The sequence below is a fragment of the Epinephelus moara genome, chromosome 16 (genome assembly GCF_006386435.1).
Source record: "Epinephelus moara isolate mb chromosome 16, YSFRI_EMoa_1.0, whole genome shotgun sequence".
Taxonomy (NCBI): domain Eukaryota; kingdom Metazoa; phylum Chordata; class Actinopteri; order Perciformes; family Serranidae; genus Epinephelus; species Epinephelus moara.
In genome coordinates, this window is record NC_065521.1 from 22055915 (window position 1) to 22070684 (window position 14770).

A 14770-nucleotide genomic window follows, 5' to 3' on the forward strand; every position below is an offset into this window, starting at 1 on the left:
GTATTAATACAAAATCATAGACATAATTCTAAAGAAAAAAAATGATTAAGTGAGGGAATAAATAAAAAGGCAGAGTGTGACCTGTGAGGAGATGAACTATATGTTGTTGTGTTGTTGTCTCTCAGGCTGCGACATGCACTGAAACAATGCTGCTGCATCTATGGCGCTGACACTGTTGTCTCCAAATAGATAGCTGAGCCTCCCTGGAAGTGACGATTTTGTTGCATTTATCCAGTGACCGTCTCCCTTTGCTGCATGAAAAAACCTGCTCAGCGCTGTCTCATAGGAATGCTTGGAGGCTCCGCGTCCACCGTGCTGACACGAGAATGTATGACAGGGAGGTCGCGTTTGAAAACTGGTGATAAACAGCTGACGTTTGATCATAGTCGTGATGTTAAACGCATCCTTGCGCACGTTTAATGCAATGTAAATTCTTATTTTAATGTAAATTCAATAGTGCATATTTGACCATTTCTTCTATGAAATTTTAGGGGAAGTTCAGCCTCCCTTGTTGTCTCAGAGCAATCGCCCCTGGTATACACACTATATGTTTTCTGTTTCCTCCCAGTCCCTGAGATAATCGATGGGAACACACTGACAGCCACAGTGGTGGACCTCAATGCCTGGGTGGAGTATGAGTTTCGGGTTTTGGCCAAAAACAGTGTTGGTGTTGGTGAACCCAGCCCTGTGTCAGTCAAGACCAGGACAGAGGATGCAGGTACCGTAAATGTGATTCACATTAGCCCCCTCAAATATAAACACCTCCAAGTAGAAACTTTGTGAAGCCTAAAGTGTTTCTCATATGGAGGTGTGAACAAGGTCTGTGTTGTGTAGTTCCTGATGCAGCGCCAGGTGACGTGGGTGGAGGAGGTGGAAGCCGATCGGAACTGGTCATCACATGGGAGGTAAGTCATCAGTCTTATGTTCTAGTCTGTTATTCAAAGTGCCTGCAGTTAATCTTTTTTATCCTTGAGTGAGGTGCTTAATATTTCTCGCTAAATCAACCCCCCTGCTCTGTTTGGCTTGTGGGTGTCATAAATTTTGGGTCAATTGAAGTCTGGCGCTGCAGTCGTTGTAATTTCTTAGTTAAAGAGACTGCATGTAAGGCAGCAACGATGTATACACAAGCAGAACACTTAACCTGACAGTTATTGTCATTTATGAGGCTTGGATCTGTGGTGAATTACTGTTGTTCAGCCTAATCTGCAATGCTCAAATCCAGCAATGAAGTAAACCAGTCGGGTAGTTGAAAAATAATAGAATAATGTGGATATTGAAGAAGTCATTAGTCGGCTAAAGCTATCTCATTATTTGAGTTTTCTCATTTCATTAAATGCAGAAATAACTTTTCATTATAAAAGCTGCACGGACGTTTTGTAATGAGCTTGGATTTTTTTTCAAAATGGCATTTTACTGCTCATTTCATTTCGTCAGGTGGGTCACAAAAGCAATTTGTGGGTCGCGCACTTCTTTTGGCACCACGCGAGTGGGTGGTGATTGTGTCAGCCCAGCGGCGGGATGAACGTGAGTGGTTTGTATATGTTTTAATATCACTATAGTTTTGTGTTTCACTCTCAGCCTGTCCCCGAAGAACTGCAGAATGGTGAGAGCTTTGGTTACATCATTGCTTTCCGCGCCTTTGGAGAAGTTAGCTGGACTCATGTGGCCACCTCTGCCCCCGGCGCATCGCGCTACGTGTACCGCAACGACAGCATCGCGCCCTTCTCTCCATTTCATGTCAAGGTTGGCACTTACAACAGCAAAGGACAGGGTCCCTTCAGCCCCGTGGTCACCATCTACTCTGCAGAGATAGGTAAGGGAATGGACGTGAGTGGGTTTTTTGCAAAGCTACAAAGCTTTCTGTGTTTTTGAAAAGGACAAAGATCATGAACGTTTTATCGCATCCACTGGGCTGAAAGCGCTTGATGGATAAAGAGACATGCAGGAAAAATGAATTTGTAGATGTGGTTTTGCTTGAAATAAAAGGGTAGGAAAATTGGAAAAAAATTTGCAACACATTTATGTAAGGATGGGCAGATTGCCTCCAAATATCACCACTCTTTTGAATGGCTATTCTGAAGTGAAAACCGGTTGGCATTTAGATCTATGCTACCTCTCAGCATGCTGAGAGGGGGTCAGTCTGTAGTGTAGTGTTGGTCTATTTACCAGCAGCACCTGTGTGTGATGATTCATCCAAGTAGAGATCAACAAGAACGCCGCACAGTCATAAATGTAAAAATTGAAGAGATTTGTTCTGCCCGTCTCTGTGCTGTTGGAAGACGGCAGCGATGCTCAGTCTCCTGTCGTCTGTTTTCAGAGCCAAGCGGGATGCCAGCGGGAGTTTGGGCCAGAAGTGTCTCAGCCTCTGAGATTGAGGTGAATTGGCAGGCTCTCTCCTTCACCCCTGAAAGGGTTCTGGGCTATGAGGTACATTTTACCCTTTTAAATGGAAATAGAAATCACACACACAACACAATTCAAATGCTTGTCAGCGCCCCTGTTGTACCTCAAAGCCATCACTTCCAAACTCCGCGTCGGTCGCCATGGAAATGGCAGTTTCAGTTGGGTGACTGTTATAGGCAAAATTATACAGTTCTTTGTACCAGCACGACAGGAAAACATGTCAGAGCATTTTCAAGAGAACAAAAGAAAATTGCTTGTCCACATGCCTTTTCAAGTCGCTGTCAGTTACCGGGTATCATGATACGGAACTCATGATAGTGTGTGCTGCAATGCCAGACCTCGTGTCAGAACACCAAGAAATGCCATCGTGCCACACCGAAAGCTGTGTGATGATACAAAGCACTGTCTCCTTTTTTTTGTTTCCACGGCCTAACACGGCAGCACCTCGGGAATCGATCTCATTGTTCACTAAATAAAACAGGAATATTAAACTTTTACATTTTACACACAAACCCGCTGCTTTCTATTTTACCTTCAAAATCTGGGACAGTCTGATTGCCCTGCCTGCATCCTTCAGACTGAATCATCAGGGTGATCAAAGCGCTTTATTATAAGATGTTGTTATCATTCTTTTGTTCAGTGAAACCAAAGTTGTTTCAGTATTTCCATCTGGGAACGGGAGCTTTTGTGCCTTTTCATATCCAAGCTCAGCATCAGCTAACATTTAATAATCATGTCAGGAAGGTAGATGGGTGGGGGGATGGGTGTCATTTTGGGTAGTATATCTTCAGTGTGATGGGTAAAATAGACCCTTGTTTTATGATTGGGATCTTGAGCTGGTGTTTGATCTGTAATATTTTCATTTAAATGCATATCATAATTAGTGAGATTTTCATTAGTGGAAAAATAAATATTACATGCTGTATTACGCAACATGGAATGATGTATTGTAGCTCGGAAACGATTACACAATAAATCCATTAGTCGAGCGACAAAGAATTCTTGATTGTTAATTTTGATAATTAATGAATCGTTTCAATCATCAAGCAAAAATGCAGAAGTGGTCCTACTGCTCACATGTGAGCATATAATACTGATGATAATATGATACTTGTCTGTTTTATGTGATTGCAAATTAAATATCTTTGTGTTTTCAAGTGCTGGTTGGGCGAAGAAAGTGATGGTTTTGGGCTTTAGGAAATTATAATGGGAATTTTTTATTTTTATTTAATTTTATTTTTTTTACATTTTAAAGCCACAGTTGGTAACTTTTGTGAAAATAACTTTTTGTCATATTTGCTGAAACTGTCACTGCATGTTTTATGTTTTATGAGACATATAGATAAAAAAAATCATGATTCTTCTGTTCATCCTATTGCCTCTGTCAAGCTCAGCAGTAGGGTTGAGATAGTGTAAGATTTTTCGAACCAGGTTGATATTAAGCCAAACACTACACTGGTATACCAAATTTTGTCAGGTGTCGCTGCTCATGAGTGGAACATAATGACACCCTGTCCCAACAGCAAGCAAGCCTCTGACTATCGCGTCACATCACGTAACATTGGCGCTCTCTGTCCACAGTGAATCCATGAATTCAAGTTAGGCCTACTTCATGTAAACAAACCACACAAATATCAGCTGTTTACTGGAGATTAGACTGGAGACGTAACCCATAAAAAAAATAATTGAGTAGCCTACTAGTTTGTTTCCTACGTTTGTAACGTTACTTTTTTTAAACAGAAAACACATTTTACATTTTGATATTTAATGGAAACGATGTACAGTATAGCCAACAGCAAGTAGCCTAGCTTGTTATTAGCGAGTGTGTTTTAGCTCACCAGAAGCTTTCAGCTCCCTGTCCATCTCCTTCCAACCAGTTGACACTTTATTCTGGTTTTTGTAGTGAAATAATAAATTGAAAAACCTGAAAAATCGATACAGCACAGTATCGCAATATTTTTGTGTGGCAATATCTTATCATTACACGTCAAGTATTGATATGTTTAATAGAAATAATTAGTATTACAATACAAATTAAACTTTTGATAGCCTACTAAAATAATATAATCTTTTTTCAGTCCACTAGATACATTTTACTGCAATAAAAATGACTGAAGTGGGATAAACAGACTGAAAAACTTTACCTGAAAAGATAAAACTGACGTTGAAAAACATTTTCTTTGGGGACATACAGTCATTTGCAGCTGAAAAAACTTAATAAATCACAATATATTTTAGCGCAATACTAAAGATTAAAATTGCAATAATATTGTATCGTGACTTAAGTATCGTGATAATATCGTATCGTGGAGCCACCCCTAGTTTCATGTAGGTAATTCCTCATTTTAACTTCATGAATGAGCCATTCCTCGTCCAATATGAAGCTTTCAAAGCAAGTGACAGATATAAATAGAAATGCAGCGCTGCATTGCCATTGAGGACACCACTTTCACTGGCTTCAAATCCAAACTGTTGCCATATTGATGCAGTTTTAGTTTTCTTGCCATGTCTCCTCTCATCACCCCAAACCACACAAACTTTGTTGTTAACAAACACCATGTGCGCTGCTCTGTTCCTCCCACCTCTGCTCTGCTGCAATGTGATCTCCTTCATGTTGCCGACACCGGCCCCAGCTCGCAGCCTGTCAGACACCTGTGGCTCCATTAATCCCTTTCAGAATCAGAATCAAAAATACTTTATTGATCCCCGAGGGGAAACTGTGATTTGTTACAGTTGCACCGATGTAAAGAACAGAGATTTATAAGAAGTAAGAATAAGAGTATGAAATAAAAGTATGTAAATATAAAGCAATAAAATAAAATTTAATTAAAACAGACTGTGCATTGTGCTACAGTGTTTAACACTAGTACTTAAGATATTGAAATATAAAAAAATATAAAGCAAGTTTAAACTGGTACACCGGACTGGACCAGATCAGATCGGCAAAACTGGAAATCGACCCAGTTCTACTCAAATATGATTCAAGATTCTGTTACTGCATTGCCTTTCTCTTGCCTCCAGTGTTTTTAGAAAATGAAAGAGTCTGTGACCCGGCCTCCATGTTGGAAATATTTGAGTGAAGCACCAAGGACAACCCACCAGCCAGACCAACTTCCTCAATTTAAAACAGCTGATTAATAAAATAACAGAATCTTTTTTTTTTCATACAATATTTTTATTACTTTTTACGAAGAGAAAAAAGCAGACAAAAGCAATACCAACAGGCAGGGACATCATGGGTAAAAGTGAATTGCTTAACATCTTGTTAAACAGAAAGTGAGAAGAAGCAAGGTTACACTGTAGGATCACAGATAATGGATCCTTTATGTCCACGATCGTCCATGAAGATCACGAAGGTCCTTATGATCCTTGACTTTGGTTACTAGGGTATTTTTAAGGAGGGAGAAAACATCCACTTATTCATGAGTGATAGTCCATCCTGTATGTCTTAACACCGAGGGAAATAAATCTAAATTCACCAGCCAAAATAAAGATATAAATAAAAGATCACTTCAAAGTCAAATACGATTTCCATTTTTCCAATATTTTTCACATTTTTTAGTGGTATATCTCAGAGATTTGAGATTTGATCGGCACTTCCTGGTTTGACAGTTTGACCGCAGTTCACAAGCAGCAACTGACATGATCGACAGCTGTGTTTGCTCTGATTTTCTTGTGCGGTAAGGCCAATACACGCTTATGAGAGGGCAGAGGGATCGATCATCTGTCTCATATACTTCTGTGTGAATATAGTGACAGTTTCAGCAAATAAGACAAAAAGTTATTCTTATAAAAGTTACCTATTGCAGCTTTAATGATTAAGTCATTTATTATTTACTCTAAAATATCAGTAGATTAACCATTAGGAAAAAGTATGAGTCATTTCCTCCCTGTTGTCGTTCTAAACATAACATAACTAAACAAGGAGTTTTAAAAGTACATTAACAAAGGCTTTGTAATGTCAGATCAGATATCCTGCTGGAAAGGTAAAAGAAAATTGTGATCTCTCTTAAGAGAATAGACCCAGAGGCGAACACTTAACAACATTTCTCTCAAGACATCAAAAAACAACTACTAATACTTTGTTGTGTCATTAAAAATGCACCCTTCTGATGTACGCTTTTTGCTCCAATCCAAAGCAATATAACAAGGTTAAATCCCAGATGGCACGCTCTCCGTCTCAAACAGGTGGTATACTGGGAGGATGACACTAAACCAGAGACCATGGGGAAGGTTAGGGTGCCTTGGAACCAAACCTCAGTCACAGTGAGCGGCTTGGCAGGAAACACGCAGTATTTCCTAACAGTCAGCGCCTTCAACACAGCAGGCACCGGCCCCTTCCTCCCGGCAATCAATGTCACTACGAAAAAGCCACGTAAGTTGCAGCACCCACGCGCTGCTCCTCAGGTGTTTGATTTTGCACCACACTCATTATAATTCAAGTCAGGTGGTAGAAACTGTATCTACCCTTAATGTTATTCTTTGAAGTTAGTATTATCTCACAGAGAAATATGGTCATTTCTGTAGAATGATGTGACAGTAATATGTTTCCGTGCTGACATATAGAAATGAATTATTTTTATATTATGCAGCACCAGCTCAACCACCGCTGAATGTCGAATGGACCCTAATTGGCTCTCAGCTGTCTCTTTACTGGGAACCTGTGGTGGCAATGGAATCGGAGTCAGAAGTTACAGGCTACCAAGTGAGTTTTACTCTCTCAGTGTGCTCCGCAGTAACATATTTATTCCTATTATGCATCAGACTGAGTGAAAGCACGGAAGTTAACCTGTGTGGCGGCTCACTCTAAGCTGTCAGGCTGTTAGAATACATGTTTACAATGAGTCACCCACCTTGTTTCTCCCCTCCCCCCTCTCAGCTGTCATACAGGAGACAGAGACACAAAGAAGTAAACACTCTCACAACAACCAACTCGACAGCGGAGCTGACCCTCCCAGAGGACGATGATGACTACATCATCCATATTCAGACGCTGAGTGAAGGAGGGCTGGGCCCGGCCTCAGATCCCGTACGAATCCACCAACTAAGTAAGCTCCTTGTTCACAGTTTATCAAGCTGTAGTGATTAATAGTTTACTGGTTGTGTCAGTAACTAGTTTTGTCAATGTCATAAATTATCTGGAGGACAATACTTTCCTCCACATCACAAAGTCTGCCACAATACAATTTTGATTTGATTTAATGAAGAGGCATGCGATAGATATGATATGTCATATGCCCATTCAAAACAGTCAGTTACAGAAGAAGCTGCCACCCCTTTCTATTTACTTTGTCCATAACAGACAAAAACAGCACATAAATAATTGTAAATATTGAACCCAATTAAGTGCAATAAAGATGGCTTTAAATAGATTCCATTAACACAAATAAATCACAGCTTAACAGCAACTTGTGACAAAAGTAGAAAACAACTGTCAATGTTCATAGAAAAAGATGGTTGTTTTTTTGGCTAGTCATCAGTTTAGCTTAAACACTTTTACATTGTGTATATCAGTCTAGTGCCTCACAGACCTTTTCTCTACTCATAGTTTAATAAGTTATATATATTATTTATATTCTTTCTTACTCATCGTTGGTTTAAAGGTCCAATGTGAAGGATTTAGGGAGAATGTATTGGCAGAAATGGAATATAATATAAAAAGGCGGTTTTCTTTCATGTGTAATCACCTAAAAATAAAAATAATTGTGTTTTCGTTATCTTAGAATGAGCCATTTATGTCTATATAGGGAGCCGCTTCTTGTCTATGGAGATCACTATGTTGCATCGCCATGTTTCTACTAGGTGTATGAATCACTAGTTTCATCATGATACAATATTATATTGATTCTTATTACAAACTCTGTCATGATACGATTTCGATTCGATGTGATTAAGGCCTGTGATCAACATGAGACAATGTCATCTGCCCATATAACACAATCTGTCACAGAAGACACAGTTGGCCCTTTTTTTTTGCTTTTGGCCATAAAAATAAAAACAACACATAAATAATGTAAGTAACTGTAACGCTCAAGGGCAGTAAAGTTTACTTTAAACTGGCTCTACTAACATAAAACAGCACATGGGATGAGCTAATCTTCAGGGTTTTCTGTCAGAGACCTTTCTGAAAGAGAAATTTTCGTTTTAACCCACACCATATCTTTTTCCTAAAATTCCAGGTCTATTTGTCTTAAAGCCCTGAAGGCAAACGTCTCCCAACAGCCTTATAAAACATGGATTAACAACAACATCATTTAATATAAGTATCAAACTCAGCTCAGTAATAACTGTCAAGGTTCAGAGAGAAAACAACTGTTTTTAGCTAGTCACCCATTATTAGCTTTAGCATGTTGACATAAATTAGCCTAGCTAGCGGACATTTTTTCCACTTCTCATAGCTTAAAAATTTACATGTAGGGCTCTAGTTTCCCGGCGCGGCGCAGGGTGGCGCAGGGTGGCGAACCCTGCGCAGAGCTAGTTTCGAGCAGCACAACCCGAGGTGCGCTCAGTTTGGTAGTTTGGCAGACCGAGGTGCGCTGAGATGGGTGTGGCGGCGCAGCAGGGGGAGGTGTCAACAGATCCAGCTTGGCGCAGTGACAGTTTAGTGCCAAAAGGCTTCGCCGAAGGTGCGCTAAAAGCTCGCCAGCTGAAACCAGGTCTACTGTCAGCGCAGGCGGAGCGCAGCCGGTGTAAGCCGAAGTTTGGCTGACCGGCGGACAGTGCGCACACGTCACCAAAACCTCACAGGCAGGTTTCCAGAATATCAGGCACATTAACGATGCAATAAATACCCAAAAAAACACTATTCAATGCAACTATCTGCAATCAGCACATAAATGTATCTCTATATCGACTGTCCCGTCACATCTGATGTCAGATCAAAGGGGATTGGCACCGTTTGGCACGTTTGGCACGCGTAATGGAAACCCAACCTGATTTGATTAACACAGCTGCAAACTAATGAGTTCACATCCCTCTCAGCCAACCACAAACAGCCACAGCATCAGATAGGGAGTATATATTCAGCATCTGTCATCTTAGAAAAGTCAAAAGAAAAGAAACAGAGTGAGACTGCGAGAGAGAAAGAGAGAGCGCGCGCGCACGAGAGAAACGCAACATTGATTTACAATTGTGGTGACCTCCTCCCAGGCTACCTTTGCATCATCAGCCCGTGGAGGTCTGCTCGCAGTTCCGTATATTCGGACACTGCGAGCTTGGACCTCCCGGACCAAAACATCAGTTTCCTCCTGGGAGAAGTTTGGCCGTCTGACGCTGCTGCTCTCTTCTGCCATGGCGAATTGAGTAAACTCTCATTACGCCTTTGCGCGGCGCATTTAAGGGCGAGGAGAGGGGCTCATTTGATTGATGTGATGTGTGTAAAACCCACTCCACGCCTTCTCTCCTCCCTCTTTCTGACTTGCGCCGGTAGGAGGGACGGAGGTGGGAAAGACAAGTAGCTGTGCCAGGGCGCATGGTGTGCCAAACTTGCAAAATCTGCCTGGCCACACCCAGTTGGCGAAGCGCAGGTGCGCTGCGCCCCCGCCTTGCCCGGTCTGCGAAACTAGAGCCTGTAATGTTATTATTTTTCTTCCTCACCTGTGGCTTAAGTCACTGTATCACCTGATAGAACAGCTGTGTTGAATTTTGAATTTTTTGAAGTTAGCAGAGTGGGATGTCCGTCCTGGTAGGTAACATTACGACATGTTTTATCTCGTCAACAGCATTGTTTACCTACCCTATGTGCTCTGTCTGTTGACCCGTATTTTCTTAATAATCAAAAATATTTCCACACTGCTGAATTATTCCAGAGTAAATAAACATTATCCTTATCGTATTTCTCTTGTCTGCCTGCCTCAGATTGACAGTGACACAGACTTTCAAACTAAAGGCATATTCCAAAGATGACGTTATGGATCGATGTTTTCATTTTGCATCAATGACATTGGATCATTGATCATAGAATTGATATATTGATCCAGATCAATGGATCGTTGCAACCCTAGTTTCTACAGTAGCTTAGAAAGGACCATAGTTAGCAACCTCTCATCGACGAGAACATCAGAAAAACTTCAATTTTTCAATGTGAATCCGCTTTATTTCGTTTTTTTACCAATTTAAATCACCGGGTCTGTTTGTTTTGGAGATGAAGAGAGTTATCAGAGGATCTTAAATTGTCAAAGAAAAAAGGTGAGCACAGATTAGCTAGGCGAGCAGCCTGTCTCTGACATGCCAAACACCATAGAAGAAACACTGATTTGTAGCATGAAACTGCTTTATTCTGTGTTTTTACCGGTTTAAATTATCGGGTCCATTTGTTTTGAAGAGGGAGAGACCTCTGCGGAGAATTCGGCTCCCGGTAAAAACCTCATGAACAAAGATCATGGAAGGAATTCTAACCAGGAGAAGTTTCAGCTGGTTACAGTCTGTAATCCTCACTGCTAGATGCCACTAAATCTTACACGCTGGACCTTTAACTCACTGTATCTCCTGACAGAAATTTTAGCATGCAGGTGTTTCAACCTAATATTGTTGAAACTGAGCAGCTAATGACTCTGTAGTGAGAGCGACAAGTTAACAGAGTGAGATGCCCGGCCAGGTTTGACGTATTTTATCTCGTGACAGCATTTTTTGCATATGACATGTGCGCTGTCTGTTGAACCGTCTTTTCTCCGAAATCCAAAATATTTCCATACTGCTGATTTATTCCTGAGAGGGGAGTAAATATGCTCATCATCTTTTTTTTTTTCTTTTTTTTTTTTGGCTGCTTGCCATTATCTGGCTGGTGCCGTTTGACGGTGACAAAGATGAGCCATGGGGATTTCAAGACAAAGGCATAACATAAGGATGATGATATGGATCGATATTGATGACACTGGATCATCTGATCAATGTATCTTTACGCCCCCAGTAGATTGAGTTCTGCTTGCACCCCTGACTGCATCTCTTTCCCACTCACATGGAAGGAAAAAGTATATTTTCAGTTTCCAGCCAGAGCGCTGAAATATGCTGACGCCACCATGTTCTGGAGAAACACAACAGAATGGCAACATTTGACACACAGACTCACCAGCACCTGAGCCTCTCAGAACTTCTGTTTTTTATTATTTACCCACGCTTGTAAATGAATTCACTTAGCACTTTTTAGACCTGACAGGGACATTTTGTCCTCCGTTGACTCACCATTACCCGTGTCCCCAGCCGCCCTCGTTAGGTTCTTCCCGGCATACATTTTGCTGAAATATGCAGCGCAATCCATCTCTGTCGCAGAGGTTGACTTCCTCTTTTACTAGATGCTATTACTGTCCTGTGGGACTCCAGGGGGGCTCTTCTCCTGCTCTAAATGCTAATTTGCATTGTTGATATTCGGTGTTGAATCCCTGAAAACAGCAGTTGAGAGAGATAGAATTCCACGCTGGCTTTTCTTTTAAATTTCATTTGAAAAAAATAAATAAAAAAAGGCTGCTTTTTTTGTCCCAGAGATTCTTTGGATACTGCAAAAGAAAAAGATGTGGGCAAAACACATTAGCAGGCAAAACAGAGTGCTGTGTGTTTATAGAAACTAGTAGCTCTGAAACATCAGAGGTGGTTCAGGAGGTTTCTTTTGCATAAATAATATATTTTTTTTTCCAGGAAAGGCTTTTATATGGATGTCATTACAGGGAAATAGTCAGTGATCCATAAGAGCTAATTGACTTGCTTAAATCATACATGAGAAACTAGTGATGAGAGCAAACTGCATCAGGCTCCTGGTCCCTTTACACCCAAATCCCTTAATACATTTTGTACTTACAATCGCAGTCACAAGCCACGACATAAATAGTTTTTTGTTTTGTTTTTTACCACATTTTAAGTACCCCTGTGAAACATCACCATGAATGTTTTATGATTTGGAAATTTAAGTATCTAATTTTCAGTTTGAATGTTTTTTTGTTTTTTTTTTTGCAAATGTGTTTTCAGCTTTATCTACAGGTGACACCGCAGAGAGCTCAAACTTAAGATAAGGAATAAAATGGATATCCTGAAGTGTCGCTGCCGCTGCCAACAGTCCGCTTCATCCAGCGGGTTTCACATCAGTTTATCGTGTTTATTTTTGTGTGTGTGTTTCAGGTATGAGTGCCCGCGGCTCAAGAGCCTGGAGCGCGGACATCTCCCCCCTCTCCCTGCTCCTCGCCATCGCAATATCAACATTCAGGTCGACGTCGTGACACAATGACAAACTCTGCTCTGTTTTTTCAACCTTCTTATCGATATTTTTTTTCTTCTTCTTCTTCTTTTTTTTAACTTTTAAGTCGTGAAAGTTGCTCTTGAGTATCTCTCATTTTTTGGAGGTGACCACATACTATTTTGCAGTGTTAGATTGCGGGTATGAGGCAGCACAAGAGTGGAGCGTGCTGTCAGGCACTTAATTAACAGTATATGCTTGAGCTTTTTTTTTCTACGCAGGTCTGACATTTTTGCCGGTTGGGAACAATGCTCCATTTCAACAGGGTTTTTTTTTTTTTGACTCTAGATTGATACAGATGCCTTACTTCCATCCATGTGCCAAAGTAGTTTCAGCCTTCTTGTTGTTATTGCTAAGATAGCTACATGCTTTCCTCAACATTTTAGTCCTCACAGTTTCTTATTATCGAAGGCCTCTGTGTACCTTGCCGAAGGGTCGCGATGAGAAGGTGCATTTTGTATTTTTGAATGTTTTCAGTTTTCCTCTCCACATCTGAATTGGCGAGTAGGAACATGTTCATTCACCCGTGCCCGTGCCTTTGGAGATTCTTGTAACGCCGTCTCTTACAGACACCAGTCAGTGTTTCAGAACACACTGCAGCCGCCTTCATCTTTACGTGCTCCATTAAAAGTCGTCCCAGATGAAAGTCATAAAGCAGCTCACAGTGCCGGTGGTGTTAGCCATTTACCTTCTATCATTTGAGTGTGGAGAGCTGAATGTGTGCCATGAGGGCTCCTACAGGTTTGAGAGCCTCAGACCAGTTATTGTGATGGCCCCGCTGATTGATGGATTGGACTTTACTCTGCATTCACGAAGACTGCATCTGCCTGTGTACAGCAGTGGTGGGAGAGGTATATGACTGCCAGTGTATTTCCTTCAGCGCTAATGCCGAAACAATCAGTCAATCGGCGGAATATAATCAACAACAAGTCATCTCAGTCATTTATCAAGGAAAAAATGCCAAACATACTCGACAAAGGTGTACGTTCGATTGCAATCCATTTGCCTCCAAGGAATCCATCTCAGAGTGTATTATCCTGCTTTATACCGCGGCCACATGCCAACAAACTGCTATATGTCAAAAAATACAAATATCATTCAGTCAGACTTTTACTTATATAACAATTGTTACATCCCCTTTTTGTTTTTTACAGAAATAACAAAAAAGTCCTCATATTAAAACAATTATCGCGTCTCACCCCTCGCTATAACAGCTGGCTTTTCACTTTCACATTCCGCTTAATCAGCTGTAAACACTCACCGCCTACTGACATAACTATACTTCCCAAAATGTCAAACCATTCCTTTAAATGATACTTTCACTGATTGCACTCAAAACATGATGTAACGTAGTAAAACTTCAGTAACAGAAAATAGCAGTTTAAGACTTTGTCTGTGAATGTTTTTTTCTTGACTTATGGAACAAAAGTTTCACAAACTAATTTCAGCTTAAAGGTGCACATACGAGCTTTCAACCTCGTCTGTATCTGCCAGTGGAGCTTGCTCAGGTGTTGCGGATTATCACATGACCAAAGTACTTCAGTGTGTCAATTAAACCATCCCCAACACAACTGAGGCAGCTCCATTTGACAGTGAAAACTGAGATGTGGTTGAAAGGTGATTTCAAAATGTTAAGTTTATCTTGCCTTGGGATTATTTTTGTCAAATCAATTTAAAACTGGTGCATTCATTTATAACAGAAAACCCATGCGACCAAACAGGCCGTTTGTTCCTACCCTTTAGTACGACCCACTGGAGCATCTCCTAAATTAGCACCTCTACTGGCGTGGTTATGTTTAGGAACATGAATTTAGGTTAAAATACATTTGTTTCGCAAAAATTGTTACTTAACTTCTGTACGTACGCAACGAAACAGTACACGATGTGACATTACATAATGGGGCTGGGCAATTTGGAGAAAATCTAATATCACAATATTTTTATACCAAATACCTCGATACTGATATTGTAGGGTTGACTGTTCGTGCCTTCACAAAATATTTACACAATAAGTTTTTTGATAAATAATCACCAGTAATGTGGATTTAATGAATAAGTGGGTAACGGCAAATAACACAACAGCTAGAATCGTTCGGTACGTTCAGAAAATTTCATCATTTTACTTTAAAGGAGCCTTTAAAACCA

General features: G+C 40.6%; 1 protein-coding gene across 1 annotated transcript in view; it reads left to right on the plus strand.

Moving 5' to 3' along the window:
* LOC126403204 (contactin-3-like) overlaps nucleotides 1–13259 on the plus strand; it is a 51440-nt gene extending 38181 nt beyond the window's left edge. The window contains exons 16-23 of the mRNA XM_050065739.1: nucleotides 569–718; nucleotides 835–905; nucleotides 1579–1813; nucleotides 2318–2427; nucleotides 6592–6778; nucleotides 6996–7108; nucleotides 7283–7451; nucleotides 12511–13259. Coding sequence (XP_049921696.1) covers nucleotides 569–718; nucleotides 835–905; nucleotides 1579–1813; nucleotides 2318–2427; nucleotides 6592–6778; nucleotides 6996–7108; nucleotides 7283–7451; nucleotides 12511–12608 — 1133 coding nt within the window. The 3' untranslated portion in view covers nucleotides 12609–13259. The remainder of the gene's footprint in view (nucleotides 1–568; nucleotides 719–834; nucleotides 906–1578; nucleotides 1814–2317; nucleotides 2428–6591; nucleotides 6779–6995; nucleotides 7109–7282; nucleotides 7452–12510) is intronic.
* The last annotated feature ends 1511 nt before the right edge of the window (nucleotides 13260–14770 follow it).